The sequence below is a fragment of the Apus apus genome, chromosome 5 (assembly GCF_020740795.1).
Source record: "Apus apus isolate bApuApu2 chromosome 5, bApuApu2.pri.cur, whole genome shotgun sequence".
NCBI lineage: Eukaryota > Metazoa > Chordata > Aves > Apodiformes > Apodidae > Apus > Apus apus.
In genome coordinates this window covers 31,529,807-31,556,350 of record NC_067286.1, presented here as the reverse complement: position 1 = coordinate 31,556,350, position 26,544 = coordinate 31,529,807, and the positions used below count along the sequence as shown (strand labels likewise).

At 38.4% G+C, this 26,544-nt stretch overlaps 2 protein-coding genes across 5 annotated transcripts in view; one reads left to right on the top strand and one right to left on the bottom strand.

The window, feature by feature from the left end:
* PALS1 (protein associated with LIN7 1, MAGUK p55 family member) overlaps positions 1-15,790 on the top strand; it is a 56,991-nt gene extending 41,201 nt beyond the window's left edge. For all 4 annotated transcript variants that reach the window (XM_051620851.1, XM_051620853.1, XM_051620854.1 and 1 more), the window contains 11 exons: positions 387-464; positions 559-705; positions 1,319-1,480; positions 4,466-4,543; positions 5,435-5,618; positions 6,686-6,757; positions 7,219-7,290; positions 8,027-8,194; positions 8,947-9,149; positions 10,499-10,609; positions 12,755-15,790. In XM_051620851.1, the coding sequence (XP_051476811.1) occupies positions 387-464; positions 559-705; positions 1,319-1,480; positions 4,466-4,543; positions 5,435-5,618; positions 6,686-6,757; positions 7,219-7,290; positions 8,027-8,194; positions 8,947-9,149; positions 10,499-10,609; positions 12,755-12,931 (1,452 nt within the window). In that variant the 3' untranslated portion in view covers positions 12,932-15,790. The remainder of the gene's footprint in view (positions 1-386; positions 465-558; positions 706-1,318; positions 1,481-4,465; positions 4,544-5,434; positions 5,619-6,685; positions 6,758-7,218; positions 7,291-8,026; positions 8,195-8,946; positions 9,150-10,498; positions 10,610-12,754) is intronic.
* Positions 15,791-16,628: 838 nt separating this feature from the next.
* On the bottom strand, positions 16,629-26,462 carry ATP6V1D (ATPase H+ transporting V1 subunit D). The gene is made up of 9 exons (XM_051620856.1): positions 26,287-26,462; positions 23,654-23,771; positions 22,701-22,780; positions 21,255-21,322; positions 20,532-20,576; positions 19,982-20,085; positions 19,495-19,561; positions 18,020-18,098; positions 16,629-17,420 (listed from the first exon to the last, which is right to left on the bottom strand). The coding sequence occupies exons 1-9, from the start codon at positions 26,325-26,327 to the stop codon at positions 17,279-17,281; spliced, it is 744 nt and encodes a 247-aa protein (XP_051476816.1). The 5' UTR covers positions 26,328-26,462; the 3' UTR covers positions 16,629-17,278.
* Positions 26,463-26,544: the final 82 nt, after the last annotated feature.

The window sequence follows — 26,544 nt, the reverse complement described above, 5'->3', positions numbered from 1 at the left end:
ATAAGAAATTAGTCCATATTAAAATACTCAGCATATTCACATAAACTTCGTTGTGACTGATTTCACTATCATGTTCCCTTCCTTTCAATGTACATTTTTTTGGTAGCTGAGCTCATTGCCAGTCTCTGATACTGTCAAATCTGTGTGGATACCAGCTTAGATTTTACAGTCACTGAGGCAAGATACGCTGGAGTAGTCCTGTGGTGTCATTGCATGATTTCCTAATATGCACCAGGTTAAGTTCAGTCAGCCAGTGTAACAATTATGTGGATATACTTTGCTTTCAGTAAAATGAATAGTTGCAACTAGGGGCTTGTGCTTGAGTATGGGAGGGAAGATAAATGAATCACTGGGTAGATTAAGAGCTTTACTACTTGATTCTTCAGGTACAGAGCGTTTTGAAACCCAGTCACCATAAGGATGGCCAGGAGCTTAATGCTTTGCTAAATGCCCCTCATATGCAGGTAAAACAAAATGGAACTTTATTGAACTCTACTATTTTGTATGCATGTAAAGTGTGAAATTTTCTGTAACTGAGCTGATTTTGTTTAACACTAGGCACTTTTACTGGCTCATGATAAGGTTGCAGAACAAGAAATGCAACCAGAGCCTATGACAGATGAAAAAATTTATGAGAATGTTGGCGTGTACGGAGGGGAGACGGTTAAAATAGTTCGCATTGAGAAAGCTCGGGATATTCCATTGGTAAGTACTGGTACTCACTCAGTTTTATGTAAAGGAGGTAAGCTTTTTTGTCCTGTGAAGATTGCTATGAAAGTTTCAGAATTTGAATGTTGAGGTGATGTGTAACTTGTTAACACTCCCTCCCTCCAAAGTGAGAAGTAGTGATAAGACAGTAAACTTGTGCGTATCTTCACGCAGCAGTAGCCAGACTGTCATTTAGAATCTGTACAACGTCTGTGAACTTGGGTTTGGACAGGACTTCTTGACAGAAGTCACTGTCTCAAGCTTTGCTGCAGGGGAGCTTGTAGCCTTGTGCCAACCATGTATTATTTTTTTAAGCAACTCTCATTTTCTATTTCACATCTTTCAAGTCAGCATTTCCTTAGAAATATTTAAAAAAACCCAACACAACAAAAAACAATCTTATGGTGTGAAGCAATTAAATTCTTCAATCTTCAGTGCAGCTTAAAGGAATAAAACAGTGTTTTTACAAATTGCAGCACTGAGTGTATGCATCTGAGTTGTTACTTGCATTCTCTTTCAACATAGTTTCTCCGCTGGCTTGGAGTATATACAATAGAAGGCTTTGAGTTTTGTGTATATAATAAATTCAGAATGTGTTTTCACTACACAGGGTGCTACTGTTCGCAATGAAATGGATTCTGTTATCATTAGTCGAATAGTGAAAGGAGGTGCTGCAGAGAAGAGTGGGCTGTTGCATGAAGGGGATGAAGTTCTGGAGATTAATGGCATTGAAATTCGTGGAAAAGATGTTAATGAAGTTTTTGACTTGTTGGTGAGTTGGACACTTTTTTTTCCCTGCAAAAAATACTTAATATGACTGGAGCCTGTTGGCTCTGCTTGTCATTTGTACTCATATTTGGCATTAGTTTAAAAGTATTTTCATTCTGATAGCTAGTGGTTAAATGTGGAGAGCCTTTTCAAGTTTTATTTCTCATGCACAGTGTGGTATTAATAACTATAATGGCAGTTATCTGCAAAAATGAAGCCTACAGAGGTGGAAGAGTCAAGCCATCATACAGAGACTTGCTTTTAATGATTTCAAAGAAAAACTTTGTTTAGCTCTGAAAAGCCATGATTTCTCATCTTTGTCTCTGGTTGAGTCTGCAATTAATAAATGTTTGGTTGTGTGATTGTGGTAGTGCCTGGCTGGGGTGAGGTAATTTTCTTTCTAGCAGCTTATATGGACTGTGTTTTAGGCTGCTTTCAAACTGAAACAGTGGTTTAGATGTTGCTGAACAGTGCTTGCACAGTGTCCAGGCCTCTGTAACTCTGTTGTCCCCTTCCAAGTAGGCTGGGGGTGAGCACAAGGTTGGGAGGGGGCACAGTCGGGACAGCTGACCAGGATTGACAATCTAGGTATATAATATGCTATGTAACCTCATGCTGAGCTATAAAAACTGGGTGCTAAGTGATTGATTACCTTTGCACCACTTGTTGGGTTGGGTTTTTTCCCGCTTCACTTATTAAACCCCCCCAGGAGTTTTTCTTGCTATTGGTCTTCCAGTTCTCTCTCCTCCATCCTGCTGGGGAAGGGGAGCAAGTGAGGAGCTGGGGAGTGCTTATTTGCTGGCCAGGCTTAACCCACCACAAACAGTATCATATGGGACTTTTATATGCCTAGGCTTCTTGCCCTTTCCCTCCTGATAAAAACCCTTTTGTTTAGCAGTTTACTAGCACAAACATTTTTCTGTTAATTACACTTTTACCATTCATGACAAAATTATACATCAAGTCAGAAGCAGCTAGTCAAAACAACAGGCAAGAAATCCATCAGGAACTGCTAAATGCAGGGGTACCCTCTCTCAAAATCCCTGTGAGGTAGAATGCCAAAAGCTGGAAATTACTTGTATTTTCCATTGTCTCATATTCCTCTTTTTCTCTTGATTTTTTTCCATTGCATTTGCTGTTCATCCATGTCCAAGATGGGACACCTGATCTATTTTTTAATTGAATTAATAACTTTGGTACAACACATCAGAGATATCCACTAATTTAATGGAGTCTTCAGAAAAAAAAATAAATATATTTACTAAAATATTTTTTTAACTGCTTAGTAGATCCATGCTATGTATATTAATCAAAATCAGAACAAAGAACTGGGTCCCACTGTAGGTTGCATTCTTGTAGGAGGAATAGGCAGCAATAGCCACAGGTGAAGTTCCTTCATGCTACAGTAAGACTGTAATTTTTAATGGACAATTTCCACATTTAGTTGGATTTTTTTTCTGAAATTTGCTGTTAAAATTTTTCAGCTAATACATAGAATGAGGTCAAGTTGAGGGAAATAGAGGCAGAAATGGGTCAGCTTTGATTTGGGGGTTTTTTTGAAAGCCATTAAAAAAGATTCCTAAGGTTATTTGAAAATCCTCCATCTCCATGTGCTTTTTTGCTCAGAGATATGAGATTCTTCACGCTCTGTAGTTGTCTCCATTGCCATCTGTATTTTTTTTAAGCCATTATTTAGCTAAGTCCTATGCTTCTGGAAAGTCTTTTGTAGATGCTTGACAGCTCAACTCTGGAGTGTAGCTCTCTGCAGAGGGCTTGTTCTGCCTTTGAACAACTCTTGCAACCTAAAGTTAGAGAATAAAAGATTTAAAACCACAGTAAGAGGAAATTACTTGCTGAAAACAGAAAAAGTAAAAAAATACACACTTTGATGGTTTTAAAATGTTTTTCATTAAAGTATTTATTTTTTTAATTCTTTGTGGTTTTTTCTATATTTTGTAATTTGGAAGTGAAGTTTTAAAAGGCTTCAGTTCCCACAGAATACTTAAAACACGCACAGGAAAAGGAAATTACTTTTAAATTTTCCCCCACCACTTGCTACTCAAATGATAATGAACTGCACGTGACCTCAGACTATTCGCACAGTGGTTGTGGAATTCTCTGCATTCTTTGTGGAACCATGCATGCTGACTGAAAATCATGGCTTTTCCTTTCCTGCAGCCTGATCATGTTCTGCTCAGTTATATTTACTTTAGTTATATTTACTTTAAATAAACCTTGGGTCCAAATCTTTTGAGAGACATGAGTACACTTTGGGTTTATGCAACATAAATTGTGTTACAGTTAGTGGAATGCAGGGAGATACATGTAGACCTTGTTGCCAGTGGGCACTTGTATTTTGTTTATTATTTTGCATTTTATGCAAACACACTGCATGCAAGACTGTGCAAACAAATGAGAATTCTTTGAAGCCAGAACATAATTATGTTCTACTTCATTAGTAGGGGTGGTTGCCATATGGATATTAAGTACTTTACAGATGCAGGATTTCAGCACTTTAGTTACATTTTTAAAACAGTGTTTTGCATACCTTCATAATTTTAGCAGCATAGAATCTTAGTAGAAATGTTTAGATTTGAAAACACTGTCCCAATCAAGCAATTTTAGAAAAATAATAATATTTTATATGTTTTCCTCCCAGCAATGATCGACTTGTTGGTATATTTTAACTGAACTCAATTTCTCCCAAGTCTCTGCTTTCCAGAATGAAGACACTCCATTTCAAATAGAAATATTTCATGTGTAATCAAGAATTGTAGGCTTTTAAAATCTAAATATCAGCATTTGAGCCTGTCACTGAATCACTGCATATGTACAATGTCTTTTAAAACAGTTAAGTGGTAGATTATACGGGGTTTGAAACTGCCTTTGCTGGGAATTTTTGAAGCATTTTCCAAAAGATATTTATTAAAATTTTTAATCTCAAGCCATATTGTGATACTGTATATGAACAGTCTGTTTTTTGTCACAGGCTGACATGCATGGAACTCTGACCTTTGTATTGATTCCCAGTCAGCAGAGCAAGCCACCTCCTGCAAAGGAGACAGTTGTAAGTAGCTCTACAGAACGTCTTGAGCCTGGTGATACATACCTTGTTTTTCCAGTAATGTGTAGAAAGTTATTTTGTACATTGTGGAAGAAAACCAGAACTTAATTGTTTAAATTGTTACCAGACTGACACCTGCATTGACTATTAAAAATGATTGATGGTGTTAAACTGAAACTTTTAGTATGATTTTCACACCGTTTCTGAAATCGTAAGAAATTATAAAAGTGTAACTGCCTGTGCTTCTGAAATTCTGTTTTGAAATTACCAATGTATCTATTTTATGTATTGATATATACAAATGGATTGATATATCTTGCAAATATGCTTTGGGAAGAAAAGTTTGTATATTAAAAACTTTGTTCATTATCTTTTTAGTTAACATTTTTCTATTTTTGTGACAGGTTTAACAGTTTGAAGAAAGAATGCACACATTTATATCACAGCCAAACCAAGACATTTATGTTTGGTGACAAAGTAGAATATTTTAAAGTGAAAATTCACCTAAAATTTCAGCAAATGTCTTTCAGTCTGTGTATTTATTAGATATTTTAAACAAATCAGAGTATCTCTGATACTTGCTGAATGCAAAGAACTTTGATCAGTAGCTCTGGGGTTTTTGCCTCCTAAACCAGTGAGGAAATTGCACAGACTTCAGAATTAACATGAGCTAAATTTAGGCCTTAATTTCCAACCTAGCTCAACTGTCTTTTTCATTGCTAAGCTAGATAACTGTTTCATTCCTGTATCTCCTGTATGTCCCATATAAAGTTGCCATTTTATGGAGTCTTGGTGTTTTTATGTATCAGAGCTCCACTGCAGTCACAGGAAGATGGGGTATAATTCTTTGGAAGTCACTTTTTTCTTTCTGTTTTTACATTTGATCTTCCACAGATACACGTGAAAGCACATTTTGACTACGATCCCTCTGATGACCCTTACGTCCCCTGCCGAGAGTTAGGCCTGTCTTTTCAAAAAGGAGACATACTCCATGTGATCAGCCAAGAAGATCCTAACTGGTGGCAGGCTTACAGAGATGGAGATGAAGATAATCAGCCATTGGCAGGCCTTATCCCTGGTAAATAAAGCCCTAGAAAAAGCTAGACAGCCAGTTGTTCCCATAGCCATAGAGGCAGTATTCAGGTTTTCAAAGGCTCATATACCCTTAAATATCCATTGCCTTAAATATCTGTAACTCTGAACCTTTTGCAACAGAGTTGGTTATGTAATTCACTTACTGTAAAGGCTGACTTTTTGGAGGCATCTCCACATAAGGATGTTAAGTGCGGCACGAAGCTACCCCCTTCCACTGCAGTTCACCTTTCAAGAGCTGCTCTCTTCTTTTACTCCTCCACCTTGGGAACATGGAATTCAGAGTTCCCTCTGCTGGCTACGGCAGAAACATGGGCCTTGAGCCTGCTTGTTCTCCAGAGATGAGAACAGCTGTTAGGTTTCCTTACTGTATCAAGCAGTATATTTGAAAAATTTATCTTTTCTTAGTAACTTTTCCGCATGTTTGCACTTATCAAAGAGCTTCAGTTACTTTTAAGTCATGCTTCATTTTTAACTGTTGGGGCCTTTGAGTAATAGTGTTTTCATACATTGAAGTCAGAATATAATTTTTGCCTTGAAATGTGTTGTGTGCTCCTAGTCCATTAAAGATCTGCTGATCTCTTAAACACAATGAACAAAATACAGAAAATTCCGTAAAATTCGTCTGATTGCACTATTAGTTTGACATTTGAGAGAGAGGAACACTGATTTAAATGTAGGCAAATCTTTTTCAAAGCTCAAAAAATTTAGTATAAATAAAATGCATTTAACATACAAAAATAATTAGAAAACAGTGTAATTGTAGTAGGGAAATGTAGTATTTCAGTAGTTTCAATTTCCAGGCAAAACTGCTCAGAATAGTACAAATGCTTTGCAAGTCTTTCCTGATGAATATTTTTTTGGAGCAATAAACAAGCTTCTCATAAGTTTTAATTTTTCTTTTACAATTTTTTATATATCATACTCTACCAGAATCTTCAGAGATTTAAAATGATAGGAAGATGTAAAATGAGTGAGTCATTACAAAAAAAGTATGGAAATGGTTTTAAGTGTTAACTGCTTTTGTACTTTTTTTTTTGTTAATTCATTAAGGAAAAAGTTTTCAGCAGCAAAGAGAAGCAATGAAGCAAACCATTGAAGAAGACAAGGAGCCAGAAAAATCAGGTTGGATATGTGCTTTCCAAGTAAAATCTTAACTCTTTTAGAGGTGCTAATTAGTGATATCTGGAACCTGGTAATTGTAGAATTGCAGAAAATTCTTTTTTTTGTAATACAAGTGTGATGTTTCTTTGAAATTCTTTATATAAATACAGATCAGAATTTAGTACTATGTTGTATAAAATCACTTGGGTTTTTTCATAACTTACGTGCAATGTAATTAGGATGAAGGAGGGGGAATTTGGGAAGCCTCTTTTTTCTTAGAGAATTTGATAGCCATGACTCATTGAAGCCCTTGCCATGCAAAATATGCTTAATAGACCAAATGGTTTTAACGAACTGAACAATGTTACGCCTTTTCAAAACTGCAGAAGACATTGCCCACTTTAAAGATCCAGGTAGTAAGTGGGATAGGGAATATTTTTACTGTGTGGATATTTGATTTTGACCATGTTTATTTTGCTTAGGAAAACTCTGGTGCGCGAAGAAAAACAAAAAGAAACGGAAAAAGGTGTTATACAATGCAAATAAAAATGATGGTAAGCAACATCTTTTGCACAGTGTGTGAATGTATGAGCAACTATAAATGATTCTACAAATAGGCTTGTGAAAAGAATTATGAAGTCATGGAGGATATGATGTTACAAATACTGCCTGATGATGTTCTGTGTGGGAGCAGTGTATGGTTTGTAACAGCATTTAGTGAAAGAGGTGGCAGGATTTGTAGTGTCATTAAAGACCAGATGATAGGGCTGAAAAAAGAGAGAGCTTTTTAGGCATGGAAGCACTCAAAATTTCACAATGATGAACCGGTTTATTATGGTTTTGTGGTACTATTTCACTCTGCATAATTAAGTTGAGTAAATGGAAACTTTCTCCACAGAAAGTTTAGTAGGCTGTTCACACAATATCCTTAGAAAAGTACTTTGGGATTGGGGTGTTGATTTTTGTTTTTGTTGGGCATAAAGTATTGTTCTTGTACTAGAAGCCTTTTCCTTGGCTTTCCTTGACAAGAAAGTTGTTTCCTGAGTTTATGCTACTCCTTTTATCAGTAGTAAGTGGAAACACATTTGCTTTCTCCAGAAAGCAGGGAAAAAAAGCAGGTTTAATCTTACTGGGCAAGTGATGATCTTTGGGGTTCTGTTGCCTCAGTGACTCACAGGTAGATGCTGGGCAGAGAGTCAGGAGCTGCCTGAAACTCGATACTGCACGATATGGGGTGCCTAGAACTAGCAGTAAAGTATGTTATGACTGGTTTATTACTTCTCTCTCAAGATTATGATAACGAGGAAATTCTGACCTACGAGGAAATGTCGCTGTATCATCAACCAGCAAATAGGAAACGGCCTATTGTTCTGATCGGGCCACAGAACTGCGGGCAGAATGAGTTGCGGCAGCGCCTGATGAATAACGAAGTGGATCGCTTCGCCTCCGCAGTTCCCCGTAAGTCTGGCAGGCAGGGATGGCTGCTTATTCCAAACATTCTCTGTAGACAAATCCTCCTGTGTTTGAAGACAGCAATTAGGAGCTTGGGGCTTTTCAGCAGGATATAGTCAGCTCTTGGATAAAGGACAAAGAAAGTTACAGGTTCTGTGGTAAAAAGTAGGTAAGTCAATGCAAACCAAGTGTCCCAACAAACACAGTGTTACAGAGGCATTATAAGACGTGCATGTATTTCAGTTTGAATAAAATTGGAGTGAGTTACAGAAATTTCAAAAAGAAGCTGCTACATTGGTGAAAGAATTTTCCACCTATATATCCTGCATAAATTTCAGTGTAGGTGGCTTTAGTGGCTTCCCAAACCACTTATATTTCAGTGACTTTTGTTTTTAATGTCTAATGTACCCTAAATTAGGTTTACAAAACATGTAACAATATACCTTTTTTATAAACCACTAGTATCTGTTTTCATATCCAGAATGCAGCTGCAGAAGAGAAACTATACCTTTCCTTGGTGACTGTTATTTTTCCTCTATATAATTAAACAAGACCTCTCAACATAGGTTCAGCCCTTGGCAACTTAATCTGTCCAGGGTTATTTATTGTAGAAAATAAAATACTTGCATTTCTTGGATATTTCAAATGCCTTTTTTTGCTTGGTTAGTAATGCCTCTCCTAAGAGAAATACTTGCTTCTCTTCAGTTCTATGGGTGTCTCACTGTCTTAATGTCTTTTTTTGTTGCTCTTGTTTGTAGATACTACTCGGAGCAGGCGAGAGACCGAAGTAGCTGGCAGGGATTACCATTTCATTTCCCGACAGGCATTTGAGACTGACATAGCTGCAGGGAAGTTCATTGAATATGGAGAGTTTGAAAAGAACCTCTATGGTACTAGCACAGACTCTGTGCGGCAAGTAATCAACTCTGGCAAGATATGCCTTTTAAATCTGCATACCCAGGTATGTGTACCCATATTGGATATGTATTTTAATGTGGAAGCTACAGTGAAAATTGAAAGAGCTGTATTTATATAAAATGAGTGTGTTTTTAAGGTCCGTTTTCATGTTTAATCCAAGCTTTCTTTCAGTGGTGGTCAGTTAACTTTATTTAGTGTGTTAGGAATACAGCCTCTTGTTCCTTGTTTGGAAATACACACATAGTTATCAGTGGTAAAGGTAATAGGAGCCTTGGTTTCTAGATACTTAAAGCTGCTGAGAACTATCTGAATTGAAAAATTGATAAAAGATTTGTGTCTCTGTCTTCCAGTTACTCTGTGAGCTCTGAGGTTTTTAAAGATGGAGAGGAAGTTGTGATTATACTTGGAAACTGCATTTTGGGAATGCTTATACAGTTCCGTAACAGACAGAATTAAAGTATATCATATCACCAATATTTAAAAGCTCTGTAGCTATGACCTTTCGATTGAGGAGAAAGAAGAGACAAACTATTCATACAGAACTTGAAAACTTAGTCAAACATGGGAAGAGGCAGAGTCCTGGAACACAGCCCATTTCTAATACATGTAATATGTATGAAGTTGCTGTTGTTACAGGTGCTGCAAAAGAAGCCCTAAAACTCAGACACATCAGTGAAGTCTGGTAGTATTGAAGCTATAACTAGTCATTACCAGTTGGGACCATGTGGTATTTTACTAGAATAGCTCATGGATATCACAAAACATGTAATAATTTGAAAATTTGTAACACTTTGCAAACTGATCTAATTCTTTGGTTATAAAAATATATCTCAGTGACAAGTTGTTTGTCGTGAGACACAGAAAGAACCTTTTGGAAAAATTAAAATACAGTTAGGTTCTGGTTTTCTGTCTCTTAATATAAATGTAATCTGCCAAAAATTATGTATACAGTAGTAGTGGATCTGATATCTTGTATTTTAATCTTCACAACAGAAAAGGTTAAACTGCAGTATTTAAAGACTCTTCTCTGTTAAAAGCTGATACCATTCCTTAGCACTGTAAGGAAACTTACTTCAATGTAGGTGAAGTATCAACATTGGATACCAAACGATAGGTTCCTTCAGTTTACTTATGAAGAGTATTCTTGATCAAAAGTAAATACTTGGGTTCTATGAAGCTGAAGAAGTTGCAGTATCAGTTTTGTAGGAAATGGTGACTGAACTCATGAGTGGTGATGATAATACTGTGATGGTTAATTATACTGATGTTAATATGTTGTACAATTGTAGTTGTGTTTTAGAGTATATTGTCAATTATAGCATATGAATGCATTATTAAATGCCCTTTCCATGTGTGGAACTGTTAAATATTTAATAAATCTTATTTCTGCAGTCACTGAAGACGCTACGTAATTCTGACTTGAAGCCATATATTATATTTGTTGCACCACCTTCACAGGAGAGATTACGTGCTTTATTGGCCAAAGAAGGGAAAAACCCAAAGGTAGTATGTCTAACACTTCTTCTGAAACCACACTGCTTTTTATTTACAGATCTGAAATGCTTTTGGTAAACAAATTAGTATACTCTGTGTGGAACTGGGACATGGTAATGGTACTGACAATATATGGGGAGGCAGTGCAGTTGAGATCTGTGTGCTCCAGGTTAGTAGGCAGGCCATACTAAGGGAAGGGCTCAGGATTCTTTTGCCTAAGGGAATGTGAAAAAAGTATGAGGCAAGGAAATCCACTGCTAATTCAGTAATCCAGGGATACAGTGTCTCGGTTGTGGTGCCTGTATTTGAGTACAAAAGTACAACCCTTTATTTCAAAACTGGAAAACCCAACTTTGTCATCATATCAACCTATAGTAATTATAGGGAGCAAATAATTATTAGTTTTCTTTTGAGAACTTACCTGTCCTTAGAAAAGCATTTATTTGAAAATATATTCCAAAACTCTTCAGATAAAGTTGTTTTTATCTTGATCCTATGGGATCACTTGCCATGTTTCAAGCAGTCATGTCAAGATCTCAGCTTATCCAGTTCAGATTATTTAGTGAATGAGAAGTTAGTTCTGGAGATGGAGTTGAAATCTATAGGTTATGATGCATGAAAGCTCAGAAAAGATCCTTATCAGCTGATGAGATACAAAGTGCTTATTGCTAGGATAATGAAATAGGTTGATCTTCAGCTTTTTAACTGAAATCTACCCTAGAGTGGTTGGTGGGAACGCTTTGCCACAATAGTATCTTTCAAGTATAAATGGAACATAATGCAGTTCATCCTGAGGAAGAAGTGTTCCCAGCATAACTCAAATGGACTCCTCAGACGACTGTTGGTCATGGATTTGTACCTCACTGTGTTCTGCGATTGTTTTATTTTGCTCTCCTTGTTAGGTGCAAGGGTGATGTATTGCCTGGATTTAAAACTTAAAAGAAGATCTGAAAGTCCATTAAAGTCCAGGTCTTAAAATCGAGGGATTTTCTTTCTTTATTTGCCTGAGTCGAATATAGTCATAGTCTTTACATGGGCATGTTTCCTCCTCCATGGTTGTGCACTGAATGAAACTTTATTTTACATAAATATTGCACGTTACGTATGTCCTGCTTTTTTTATTGCAGTAATCAAGTAATCCATTTGCTGTAACAGTTAATACACTCTTATTATTGTTAAACCATGCCTGTTTTCTTTCTGATTAATTGTATTGGAGTTATAGTTTCTTCAGTTGGGTAAATGTTACTTTGTTGAAGCCCTTCCTCTGATAAAGGTTTTTTCTTGCATGTATGCAGCTTTGATTTTCTTAAGTGTATATAATGCCCAGGAAAAAAAAATCTTGGAAGGCCTGAAGTCCCTTTTGAAAATACCCTCTTTAGAAAATTATCTCTAAATTATACCTGAATATTCCTTTATATAATACGAAAATAGTTTGCAGAAGAGAAGAACAAACATCCTTTTGGAATCTAAGTGTAAAAAAATCCTAGTTAACCAAACCATTTCTGCTTCTTCCTGTGCATCATTTATCTACATCTGCAATGTTCTTTTGACATACTCCCTTCCAGCTCACAAATGATGTTTTCCATTTTCTGCAATGTCATTTACCTGATACTGTGGTGATTTGATCACCTTAAATGTATAGCTCTCACTGTGGTTCTCCGTGCTGTTTATTGGTGAAAATATTTCAATGATGGCTGTTGCCTCTGGCCATTCAGTGGCTGTAGTGCTACATCTTCAGAGAAGTGTTACCTTGTTTTACCCATTCAAACTTACTCTCACACTGTCTCTTCCATCTCCAGGCACTTGCAGAAGGACAATGGGCTTAGCAACCTAACTTATTTTTCAGAAACATGATTTAAGAGCCTCAGTAAGATGAATGTCATAAAATGAGCAGTGCTAGATGTTCATTTACTTCAGCCTGGGACAGCTATTTACTGGTCTGCCACTTATGGGCAATCAGAAAGGATTGTCTTGAGTGCCCTTAGCTTTCAAATATGTATCATGGTTCAATGCTGTTGTAAACTTCTCAATAGCTGGTAGCAATACCATGAAAATTGGTGTAAGAGACTTTTCTGAGTTGAGTTGTTACCTTTCCCCACTCTGCTGTGGGGAGAGGCTTACACACAGGCCTTAATTTTCTCTCTTTGATTGCAGCCAGAAGAGCTGAGGGAAATCATAGAGAAGACAAGGGAGATGGAACAGAACAATGGCCACTACTTTGATACAGCAATTGTGAATTCTGATCTTGATAAGGCATATCAAGAGTTACTTCGGTTAATAAACAAACTTGACACAGAACCCCAGTGGGTGCCCTCTACCTGGCTACGATGAGAGAGCAATTCAAATGGACTCCCTTCTAGTAATCTTTCCAAGGAGACTGTGTATAGGTCTGCCGAATTCTAAAATAAACATGTGTGAGCTCTAGACCTCAGGGGCTGCATCCTTCCCAGTGCAATTGCATATTATTGAAAAAACATGCTGTTCAGCTTGTGAGCTGATTAAACTGATATAAAGATTGTCCAGGTTTTCTTTCTCTGTGGTCTAGAAATTGAGATCTTGACAGTACTAAATTCTAAAGCTTTAGATAGATATTTGTAGCAGCTACTTTTATACATAAATCCACTTTTTAACCTACAATCACCCTTATGAAAGTAAAGATTTTAAGAGTGTGTGTGTGTATATACAGTCCATGCTGTCACATAGTTATAAATATGAATGTTATTTAACACTTAACTTAATGACTTTGTGGGACATGATGGTAGTTCAGGAGCATAATCGTACAGATCACTGGGCAGAAATGATCTACATGTGAAAAAAGTTAATAGTGATGAGAAATTTTTCCTTTTCAAAAAATACACAGAATGAAGATGCCGCTCTGGTCTGGCTTGAGCTAATACTTTAATTATCAAACATTCCACTTTGTAATAGCACTGTAATTGGTAAATGTGTATAATGTAAATACTTCAATCCTTGTGTTTTTTAGTCAAACTTTTTAAGTCAGATTTGACTGCACATTAATTTTAGGTCCAATCAAAGATGAATATTATATTGATCTTTTAGATGGGATATTTTTATGGAATTTTCTTTAAAACATATTGATGCATTGGAGCCACTGTTTTCCACAGATCTGTAGAGATATTTAGAAAGGCAGAGGTCATATTTTTGTGAAAATATGTAGTTATAAGACATGCTGCTTGAAAGTCAGCTCGAGTTCTCATGTTTTATAACAGAATACTGACTAAAATAGATTGTGCTGAACATTGGAAGATAGCAGGGTTTTTAATCTCTGCAAATGGTTTGTCTTATGGTTGTTGGTCTAATGGATAACTAACTGGAATTAAAATAGCTGAATGTAGCTACTGTGTTATGAGTATTGTGATTCAATAGACAACATATTGTCCTGCATTTGCTCAGTACTGCAGTGAAAGTATGTGTAAAACACTGTTAACTGACTGAGAAGTCACAAGAAATGGGAATATTTTTTAATGGTTAAAACAAACTTAAAACTTGAAACAAGTGAACAAAAGGCAAGGTCTGTATCCTAGTATGTTCTGCAAAGCAGATGGGAACATCTCTGCCCTCAAATGATTCTGACCTGTGAAGGCTTAACTACCTAGGCTGTGCATCTGCAGTTAGGGCTGGGGCTGTTCTGTCACTGAAGCTAACTGAACAGTAGTACCTTGGCTGTTTTTATTTTTGGTAGCACAAAGAAGCTTGACTGTGAATATCTCTTAATTTTAGCCATGGTATTTCTTTGTTCCTAGAAGTAAAACACTGGAGTTACATCAATGTGTAGTTCACTCCTGTCCAATGTTGAAGGATGAAAAAGTAGTTGTTTTTTTTTTCCAATTCTGTCTTGCATATATTCTTTCTTCAAATGTTAATGGAACAAATGCACACCCATAAATAAGAAAGCTAAAAGTATAAAGCAGATATAAAGAAACTGTCAGAAAATTATCATAGTTACTGAACTAACATTCAGTACATTTTTGTATTGAAAAATGGATGTAAAGAGTGTATTCCTGTCTTGCTAGAAAGTAAAATTATTTGCTGGTTTAATTAGTACTTAGGGCTGAAAATCAATTAAGCAATTAGTGGGGATAAGTAATAAGCCTTCAGAAAGAAAAGGGGCTGGCTCAAGTCAGTGTTAAAAATAATAATGTGCTAGCTGTTGTCCTAAGGACTGGATATTAAAAATAATGGCTTTTTGCCTCACATTGCAGGCATGTTCTCAGTTTAATCCATAGTTTATAACTACAGCGTTCAGGTATATTGGATAGTCAGTGTTTCATAGACAACAAAACATTGTATCAATTCTACCCTTTTAAAAGAAAGATGATGGTACATGTATTAGATTTTTGATAGTGACTGTTCCGTAGTTGGACAACGTAGAAAACAGTAAAGTGTGTTGAAGGGTAACCTAGCTCAGCTACACAGGTACTGTTCAAGTTCTTGCAGTCACAATCAGCTGAAGATGGTTGCTGAATCCCCTTAGGTATTCAGTGTTGATAGGCAGTGTCAGTCACAGTAAATCATGACATTAATGTATTTGTCTAATGGTGTACAGAAGCTGGTTTTATACACAAAAGCTTTTGAATGTAGACTTTTAAGAATGTTGCTTGAAGTTCAGCTCTGGTCTCTAAATTCCCAAGGCCCACAGTACTTGCTGACATCCATGCACAGAGGTGCTATGATAGTTTTATCACCAATGTTAGCTTTGTCTTGTGCTGAAGGGCAAGGCTTGAGCAGCACTGAGAAACGCACCTGCCTGTCCATCGGCTGCCAGCTTGGACCTGGAACTTACCTGTGTAAGTAATTATTCTGCCTTTAATAAAGAATGTGTGTTAATTGCCTTGAGAGTAAACGAGAATATAAAAACTTCACTGGTGAAAGTCTTCAACCTTATCAGAGGCTTTGTAGTGAGCTTTATCAAACTGAAGTGAGGGTATCTGCATTTTTACCAGTCCAAATTTAATTAAAAATGTTAGTTGAATTCCGTAAGTTTTTGAATGTAATTTTATGTGACCTTTTTAAAATGAGATGGGCAGTTTAATGCCTTAAGACCTGTGGTTAGCCCCACATAGTACTTTTATACATGTATCTGCACTCTGTATTTTGAGACATCATGAACTGCACACTAATGTAAAAATGTATATTTCTAGATTTAAAATAAATCACTGTACAATTTTACTTCTTGTAGTGGATCATGGTAGTTGTTTTTCTGCTGTTTTGCTGAATGTGTGAAAGTTGCTTTGACCCATCAGTGCCCTAGAGGATGTTCTCTGTTCCACCTGAGAACACAGATCCAGTGGCAGAGGTAAGATTTCATCACATCTACAGTTTGTCTCTTGCAAGCTGGACCTGCATTCTTAAAACAGAGCATGGACTTTTCAGCTGTGCAGCCTTCAGCTTCAAAAGAAGAAAGAAATGGCCTTACACTTCATACAATTATAAAATTACTTTTTAAAGGTGTTAATAGAAATTAATTTCCTGGCACTTACCCTGCAAGAGCAGTTAAGTGCTGGATCATGTTTAAAACAAGATTCTTACCTTGAAGAGAATTAGTGCTAGAGACAATGTACTGGTATTGCTGCTATGGCATGCATTCAGTTTGCTGATTGAAAACCAGTGTCTTTTTAGGAAAACAGCCCCTCAAACTGAGCAGCATTCAGTGGCAGCCTGCTTATCAGCCACTCCCCTAGGCTCCTCTGATCAGCCCAGGACATGAAGAATCACAGCAAGGATGGACTGCACTGTACACTGAACCCTGCCTTGCTTGCCAACCTGCTGGTTGCAATGTAGATTTGGGACATGTAGCTGCATAGTTGAGAAGAGTTTCTATGTTTGTGCCAGGAGGGAGCCACTTCTCCTTGGTTACTTCTCTAAAGTAATAAAGGTTAAGTAAATGTAGGCCCAGGCTGAAAAGAGATGTGCCTAGGTCAGATTCTCAGTTGGGGGTCGGTGACGAAGCAAAGGTTTTGGTTTTAAATCAACATGACCACCATCTTCTAGCAACTTGAGACATACATGAGATATTTAACATTTATTTTTTTTACTTGTTTCTAGCACAGACAGTACACAACTTGGCAGAACCTCTAATTAAAACTGTAGATGTCTTAGGCCAATGGTAACAATCGTGCAACAAAAATAAATCACATAGGACTGTGGATTTCATCAACAGGTTAGAAAACTAGAGTTGCCTTTACTGACATTTGACTTCAGCTGTGCCAGTATCTGCTTTAAGCAACTTCAACATTAATAGTTCAGCAGTAAAGAACATTACATGCATCTCCCTCCCTAAATAACATTTTCCTCTGCTTGCATGAGGAAGGGGAGCAATTAAAGAGTAATCTGATTAGGCAAATTTAGAGGCATCCTACAAAAAAACACAGCTACGGACATTCATTCCTACTCAGTCAAGAAACTGGCTGAGCAACAAGAAAGCTCTCCTGACAGTAAAGCACCTGACTCATCTCTCCTTTTCCTCCTGTGCTGCAGTCAAGTTCCCAGATTTCTAATCTCCCAAGAGAAATCCACAATCCATTCAAGTCAAGACTTACACACCAACTGAGAAGCCACGTTAAGTATCAGTGAGGCAACGTGTCCTGAATTAGATTGCAACTGGACAGACATTCTGTATCCTGGGTCCCTTGCTCCACATACAACAACTGTGCTGGGTTACTCAAACAGAAGGTCCTCATCCTTCTCTTCTGCTAAAAGATTGGCTGGTTCCTGTTCCCCACCAGCAGCTCTCCGCAGCTCCCGTTCTTTCTCTGATTTTTCTTTCAATACCTTTTTCTTTTCTTGGATCTTCTTTAACCTGTGAAGAGAGATGTGGCTGACCTGTGAAACATACATTTTCATAAGACAGGCTAGCAGCAAAGCTGCCTGAAGATGTTCCCCAGGAAACAAAAATCCTGTAACAAATGTCAAAAGGCTTTTATTGTGAGCTGCTGCCATTGAAAAACTTGCATCTCTGCTGATGAACTCATTTCTTCATCCAAACTAAAAATTATATTCCTCACCTTTAACACTGCATGATACTACTATGCTTGTCTTTTAAGTTAATTCTCCCTTAATTAATTTGAGGTTTGACATTTTTGCTTCAGGTAGCCCAGAACACTGAGCTCTGAGGCAGAGGTATCCTGAAAGCAGACCAACTCAGTGTACTCCATCCCATCACTCCCTCCAGAAGAATGATCACAGCTACATATACCCTAGTGGAGGGATTAATTTGTAACTTCCGGATGCGTCATTGCAGAACTCCCAAGTGCCTAGCTCTGGAAACTCAATGTGCAGGAAAAACCAGGTCATGTTTAACCGTGTTTGCTGCCAAATTTGGTGCATAGTTCAAGTCCCTTCTGAGGAATGGTCTGTTCAACAAGAAGAGACCAGCCTAGTTTTGCTTTAGATATTTACCTGTAGAATTCCTCTCGTTCTCGTTCATCCAGTTCTGTGATGATGTAAGAGAGGGTGCGCTCAATCCTGGGAATAATCACTAAAAAAAATATAATTAAGGAAGTTGTTGGACTGCTGTTATACTAGCCAAGAAGTTATCTAATGCAGTGTACAGATAATTGTTTAAAGTCCATCTAGTAATTATTTTGGCTAAGAGAAATGTACATGTCTTTCATGAGCAATCCTACTCTTCCATTATGAACAAGTACACAAGGTTGTTTTCTTTAGTAAGTCCAGGGCTAAGCTAGGATGCTGAACATCACAGACTCTCCCATAGCACATTCTTTTGAAAGATGCAATAGAATCAGTAAGCACTGATCCCTGGTTCTAAGGTCTTCTCCCCCACGGAAGTGGTTAAAAGAATCCTGCAAGAGGTCGGCGAGATTTGAATTAAAACTATGACTTGCCATCAGATTCTTCTGTTCAATGTACCACTTTTACTCACAAGCCATCATGAAAACAAATACTCAAATATAACAAAACCAAGAGAAGTGATAAGACATTAAACAAAGCTTTAACACTGAACTGGGCAAGCTATGTGTTAGAATCACTTTTTGGAAGGAGAAAACTGTTGGCAGCACTACCGAAGTTATTTGGAAGGCTGCAGAGGAAACCTTTTCTGCAGTCAACTTTGCAGAGTGATAAACTGCAGATGAGGCCTGAATGCTTGAAGGAACAAGTCTATGAAAAACAGTACTGAAAAGGACACACTGGAATACATTACTGGATACATGCAGAGATTTTTATATCCCAGCTATTGACAACTCAGAAAGGAACCTTAACATGATCAAAGCACCCTGAACACTACAGTAAAAGGAATCACAGCATATCATGCATAGGTAGTGCTTAAGAAATTGCAAGAAACAAATTTGTAAACAAGATCATGAAAGACAAGAAATTTAGATTAAGGAAGACTATTAAAATTAGGACTGTTCCATTTCCTCTAACACAAGCCTGAATACATTACCAAAATTTCTCTCTACAATCCCATCCTAAACCGACAAAAAAGGCACCAGCTCTCCCATGGACACCACCATTAGTTTTACAAGCTATTATGCTAGCTTTTGGAACATCTTAGCACATAGAAGCATCCTGTCTTTTGTTTCTACCAAGTAAGTCAAAGTCACTAGCAGAGACTCCAGACCATGTTTGTGAAATCTTTGTTCTATAGGTTCTCAGTAGAACTTCCAGATTACTTTTCTCATGTTCATTCATATTCATTTATCTCTGTATACTCCAGTCCATTCCACTACACTTCATTTTTGTTCTCACTTGAAATATGTATGCTTCATCGTACTGCCTTCTGGAGAGTTCTTGAGCTGGTCAGAAATCCTACTAACAAGAAAGCAGTCAAAACAGTGGCTTCCATGACCCCAGCTCCTCATCTTGCATAGAGAAAAAAAAATATGATGCATCCCAAATGAAAAAATACTCACCATGTTCAATGGCATTCACACGTCTGTTTGTTATTTTAATGGCTTCATCCAAAGTAACAAAGGACGTCTGATGGAATAGGATTAAATAATTAATAAACAACAACACAAATTCAGCATTTCCATCAATTCTATACTCAAAACCAAGCAGCACAGGAAAGCCAAAGCCAAGTCTGTAATGCAATTTGCTGAATACATTGACAGAAACAGAACTTTTTCTACTCACATCAGCAGCACACTCAATGCTGCACATCAGTGTTACAAATACCAACTCCCTGAAGAAAGTTTCTTCTGAGCATCAAGGAATAAGCACTTGTTTGAAGCAGTAATATAACTCTGTCCTATGGCTGGAAAAGCTTTGCAACTTTGTACAGTACTGTTACTACAGGAGTACAGTACAGCTCAAAGTATTAAGCTACACTCATTGAGACTACATAACATTCATTTCAGAACAGTGAGAAACCAATAATCCCCTTCATCTCCCACCAACCTGTAAGGAGGCCAGTTCCACAAGTAGCTCCACAGCTTTGGCATAGTTCCTCTTCAGCTTAGCCAGCTGTTCTCCACCTCTGGCTAAGCCAGTCAGCTCATAGCCTGAAAAAAAAACCAAAAGAATCATTATGTTTTCTTACTAGATAAAAATTAATACTTAACAAAGCACAGGTATAAACACAGTTCAGCAAGTAACAAGGCAAAGCCTTTGCCCATTAACAAATTGTCTTTATAGTGCTTTATGTTACTGCAGCTCATTGTTCTGCATGTTCACAGTAAGACCTACCAGTCTCAAAACCTGGTAATTCAAGACAAGCCTTCTCCTCATCTGAAAAAACTCACTGATTCAGGACATTAAAATCCACTGTAGTGCCTAATAATCTCTCCGTGTCACAGGAACAGGGCAAAGCACCACAGAGGAAGTAAATACACCTGTGCCTATGATGTAAACTGACTTACCAGTGAGACAGGACATGAAAAGTATTTTTGTACCAGCACAGAATAGGCAAAAGTAGATGTAAGATAGAAAATACTTTTTCTGTACTTACTGTCCCCTCCTTCCTGGTAGTGCTCAAAAACTGGCAAGGTTACACCTGACAAAAGTGAACAAGAATGTATGTAAGAGACATAAAGGATTACAAATTTATTAAGTACAACTCACTTTTACCCCATTTGCTTCTAATATATTATGTAAGCTCAGAAGCTTTGTTTCCAGAATTTCCAATATAGCTTGGAACGATAAAGTCATGCTGGTTCTGACATCTTGATGCAGAACTTCAGACCTGTATTGAGATCACAGATCTACATAGATGAAAAATTCAGGGAAATATTCCAGTTTATTCAGTGTTCAGTTTTATTATGTTTCCTTTTAGTAACGCATTCCCTGTGCTTGGGGAAAAGCATTCAACCTGATTCTTTCTTGTTTTCTTCACAGACAATTATTAATATTCAGTTTCCTGAAACTTGCTGAATCTTTGATACTTAATTTCCTGATCTATTTTTCAGTAAAGGTGTACAGAACTTAGGCTCTGTCCAAATACCTACAAATTGGACTGCAGTTTACACAGACTATTAGTTTTATGAGAGGTAAATAACTAAATATAAAAATTATATTCTCTATGTGAAAAAAACAGTGAATTATAAGTGTTTCTACTGTTAAATGAGTAAGAGAAATAAAGAAGGCAGAAATGTATTAAAACAGTCTCCTCTATTTCACTGTCTCCTCCTAAAATTCCCTCAGAGTTTAAATATTTGTAGTCTGGAAGAGTTACCTGCTACATTGTCTTTTTTAGCTCTGACCTTGACCTGAGCTTTGTTCACATTCTGGATCACAGTGGTACTGTAAGGAAGAAAACACATCCAGGAAAGCTGAAGTAGTTCATTAAGTCATCATTATATACAGTATGAAGTCGTTATCAAACAGTTGTAAAGATCTGGAAATTATTCTCTGCTCAGTTCTTCACACACATTTCAAATCTAACACAGAAGCTTTGAAAGAAACAGGTTTTCCACAACATTTGAAAATTTAAAAGATGCAGAGTCTGTAAAATCTAACTTCAGAAACATCTTAGACCAAATATGCAAAGCATAGCTAAAAACTAGCCAGTTATCTGGCAAATTACTTAAGTATTTTAATGACGTTGAGTCTAACCAACCTGTGAGACTTTCACAGTAAAAATAAAGGATTTTCAAGGCTTTAATGGAGACCAAGGCCACATTTTGTTCAATTGTGTTTGTATGTATTTGTTCTCTCAGAACATTTATGAGTTTGTTTACCCACCAACTCTGTCAGATTAACACATAAGCTTGTAAAACAATTCATCTGGAAGAATTCTAAAGTGTCTTAAGGTCTTCCAAGAACAGGTCACTATTGCAAAGTCTTTTATTCTAGTACAGTTTGCTTACAGGATGGAATCTGACTATTGTTTATAGCTAAACTCTGTGACTGGTTAGGACAGGAAATGGCACCCAATGCAAGTGAAAGGACAAACAGGCTTTTCTCCAGCAACACAGATTACTGCTGTGTCTGATCACTTCATTCTTCCCTATTAATTGGTAGTACCATCAGCTGAATCATTAACACTTCCCCAACTTTATTCCACAAGACCTACACACACTTGATGAATTATACAAACACCGTAGTTAAAACTGAAATGTATTAAAATACAATTATAAATTATCCTACCAGAAAAAAAAAACAATTTATTTCCCCTCTGACATACAGCCCTCATTAGCCCTAGTGAGACAAGAGGTCAATGAGACAGGAGGTTAGAACAACTAGTAAAATTTCCATATGACTTACTGGGAGAAATTAACACACATTACATCTGGCCCTCAAACTCAAAAGAATGATCAAAATTATAAGTAGTCCAATACTCTGCTATAAATTCTTGATCCTTACATTTGAGATTACAAGCTGCAAAAAGCAACACTTTCTCAAATCACAGATTTGCATACAAAGCTGTATAATTCTGTTAATCTTTCCACTTTGTTTAGCTTCCAATGGAGTACAGATTTTCATCTGCAAATTATCTCTCTCCTGCAGTGATGAAATTTTACCTAATGAAATTCAGTTCAAACTGTCCTACTTTGTCCAGTTTTTTCCTTTTTAAAGTGCATTTAAAAATTTACTTCTTTTTTTTTCCTAAAGAGAACTCAACAAGTTGTTGATAGCTCTTTCCCCCGGGTAGGACATCCACAAGATCAGCAAACCTCACCTGAAATCTCCTGCTGTAAACTTTGCCTCAGCAAGTGAAAAGGCAGCTTCTCTCATCACCTCACCCATCAGCATCTTAGTCTGTTTAGAACAAAACAAAAACAAACAAACAAAACACAAAAAAAAGGCAGCAAAGACAAGGTACATCATTACTCCTTTTCCAGGATAAATAACTAATAGCATAAAGAGAAGAATGAGAAATTTAAAAGAGAAAGCCCTGTATGTGTAGTTCACTCTCAAAATGCAGATCGCAATTCCCAGGTGACTGGCAAAAAAACCCAAAACTTCAGCTGCTTCACTCACCCAGTGTAGAACTCACAGAAACAGGAAAAACATGTCTGTCTCCATAATAATGACATTCTGCTACATGGGGGTTACATCAAACAATAAAATGGCTCAGCAGGGAAATACTAGGAGACAGCTGAAGTTGTTTTTCAACACACAGATGTGGCTTTGTGAAGCTGCATTCTCCTACTAATCCGTTTTTTCCTATTTTTCACACATTTGAAGCCCCTGTAGCTAAAAAACATGCTACTGAGAAGCAAGAGCCTGTGTGTATTAGTCTATAGGAAACAAGACACAGTGCCAAGAGCTTGCCTACAGCACAGCAACACAGCACTGCTGCCCACCATATCATAGCAGCTGCAGTCAAAACCCATCTAGTAGGGCAGAACAAAACAAGCCATATTAGGGCTCTGCTCAGTATCTTAGCTTGGTCATTCATGTTGCAAAGGAGGAAGCAAGACTCAGTGTTTCTTCACAAAGGAACAAGTTCCACCTGGACACAACTTCTGCTTTCCAGTGTACCTAGTCATGCAGGAAACATTACAGATCTGCAGTATCCTCTCAAGCCAGACAAAGCAACAAAAGCCTACCTAATGAAGTTAGCAGAAAGGGAATGCACAACTGACAGGATAGACAGATTTTCAAAAAGGAGAATTCTTATTCACCTACCTCAATAATTTTCTTAAGGATCTGCCTGAATCGAAGTGTCAAAGCATCAGATTTTTTCTTCAAGAGGTTACGGCCTGTTTGGGCCCCTTTCAAACGAGCCTTCATGATGGTCTGAGCCCTAACAGAGGAATAAATAATAATATCCTGCATCATCTGAAGGGATTAGGAAAAAACTTACACGAAGTTTTCTGACACAGACATTGACTGCAATTATGAACCAAGCAAGAAGCATCAGTGCATTAAACAGGATGGCCACTTAAGGACAGAATTTTATATTCCCATATAAAATCAAGGGAATTTATTATTTTTATCTCCATCATCGATGAGAATTACAAGGTTATTATCTACAAAGTCAAAAATGATGGAAAACTGACAAGTCATTTTTCAGCATTCCCATAATAGGAAATAAGAGTTTTACTTTTCTTTATGACGAGACACAGGAGTTGTACATTCTGGTTTAAAGAACATCAGAAAGGACAATTATTCCATATCTTCATATGCTGCGCAGGAGATTTACAAGGTATTTAAGTCAACCAGAAGTATCATCACTTTAAAAGAGATATTAGTAAGCTAGCTGTAGCATTGTATATCCTTTACTTCCAGTAGCACACTTACAGGTTTCTCATTCGGAACTGGGAACAGAAGGAGGATCCAAACCTTGCTTCCCTGTCTGCTGTGAAGTATATTTTAATTTGAAGAAACTTTCTGATTTAAGGTAACTAAAATAGCAGGAACTATACTACAAAAACCACAAACCACTAACTTAAACTACCACTTTGCACACACAGCCACTGCACACGAAGGACAATACTCAAGTCAGCTTTATGTGAAGAGAACACTTACACACTTCCTCTCTGACCTTGGAAAAAGTAAGCATAGTAAGATTCTACCTACACAGTGGAATCCATTACTTTACAGATCTACTGGCATGTGATGAGAATAGTTCCATTAATATGTAACAAGTACTTGTAAGTGAAAAGCACAATTACTTTCTGAATGTTTATTATTAAAAAAAAAAAAAAGTTAAGGAGTAAAAAGGCAGCTTTGTTTTCACAACAAGCACATCTCTGTCACCACCTTGAACCAGTTTGCTCTGTTCACCACCTGCCAGAGACTGGCTGACCTTTTGGTTGAAGCAAGATTTCACAGGCTCTGAGAGTGCATTAAACAAAGTCTTGTTTACTTTCAAGGAGACTGAGCAACTTCCATAATTGACCATATCCAGCACAGAAGAGGCTCATACCAGCAAGCCACTTCATAGACTAAAACAAAACAAAACCCCCAAACTTTGTGAAATTCTCTTCTGCCAGTTAACCTAAAAAAAAAAACCCACCAAACTGCAGAGGTAAGCCATCTTTATTTTATCTTCCTAACTTACATTCCTATTAAATCATCAGCCTCATTATTGGTCTACTGCCTCACTGGAAACAGGTCTTGGAAATATTAAGCCTTTGTACATCACCACCTTTTTGGCACAATGACGTATCAGTCCACAACACCAGACACCATTTAAAAGTGATTGAAAAGTGAATGAAAAGAGCACTACCGAAGAGGAGAGACGTGACCAGTTGACTTAGCATATGCAGTAATTTATTTCTGAACTAAGTTTCAAAACAGAAGCTTTACCATGTAATGTATTAATCCTTCCATATAAACTGTTACTTCATATGTCCTGAGCTCAAACATGGGGGAATAATTATTATATTATTACATTTGAGGTTTTCTGTCCTGCAAGGCACCTTTTTATAAACACTACATACAGGCATCACACCTATTTTATGCAAGAAGATTTGAAACAGCCTTTCCCCTTAAGGCAAAGTCTTTCTGTCCTGGAAGGTTCTAAAGAGCAACTGAACAGCATCATTAAAACAGCAATTTTATTAGCAGTTCAGTTGCACTCGTTGGTGTTGGTTTTAATATTGGCAGCTTTCTAACCCTTGTCAGGAGACATATGACTTCATGACAAATAGTTTGCTGTCAGGATCTGGAAAATTCCTTGATTGCCCACAGCACTTTAGCGTTTTACTTCCTTCTTTTTTTAACACTTTGTAGCCAACCTCTTGTACGGCAGCATCGTCTATGAAAAGGTTAAGGAAAGCCGCGGTTCGATTCGTGCCTTTTTTTCTTATACATATATTGTGCCATCTGCTCCTTCCAGAAGAAAGGTCTGTGTAATTGCGTGGTTTTACACAGCCCCGCGCGGAAGCCGCCCGTGTCTGGGCACCGGGCGCTGCCACGGCCCCCGACAGCCCATCCCGACCCGAAAGCGAAGCCGCAGCGAGACCCAACGCGGGCCTGAGCTGCTCCGCACAGGGCCAGACCCCGGGCCCGCCGCAGCACCGGACTCTGCCAACCGAGCGATTCCCAGCGCCGCACCCGGCCGGGAAGCGGAGCCGAGAGCTCCCGCCTCGGCGGCGGCCCCCGGGGCGCCCCCGCCCCGCCGGCTGCGCTCGGGGCACCGGCCAGGCCCGCCCGCCGCGCCGGGGCCGCTCGTCCCGCCGGGGCCGCGCAGGGGCGGCCCGGCAGCCGGTCACCTCTCAGCCGGCGCGGCGGGGCGGCGGCCGGCCCGCCCTGCCCCTGCCCCTGCCCCTGCCGCGGCCCGGCCCGGCCCGGCCCGGCCCGGCGGCACTCACATCCGCGACGGGAAGATCTCGATGCGGTCCTTGCCCGACATGGCGGGCCCGGCGGCACGCGCTGCCCCTCCGGCTGCCGCCGCTCTCGCCGGCACGTGACGCGGCCCCGCTGCCCCCGGATGCCGCGCGGGGCTGGCGGTCACGGCTGCGGGGCGGCGGGAGGGCGGGCGGGAGGGAGGGCCGCGATGGGCGGGACGCGATGGGCGGGACGCGCCGCCCGGCCCCGCCTCGGTCCGCCCCAGCGCCCGGCCAGGGCGG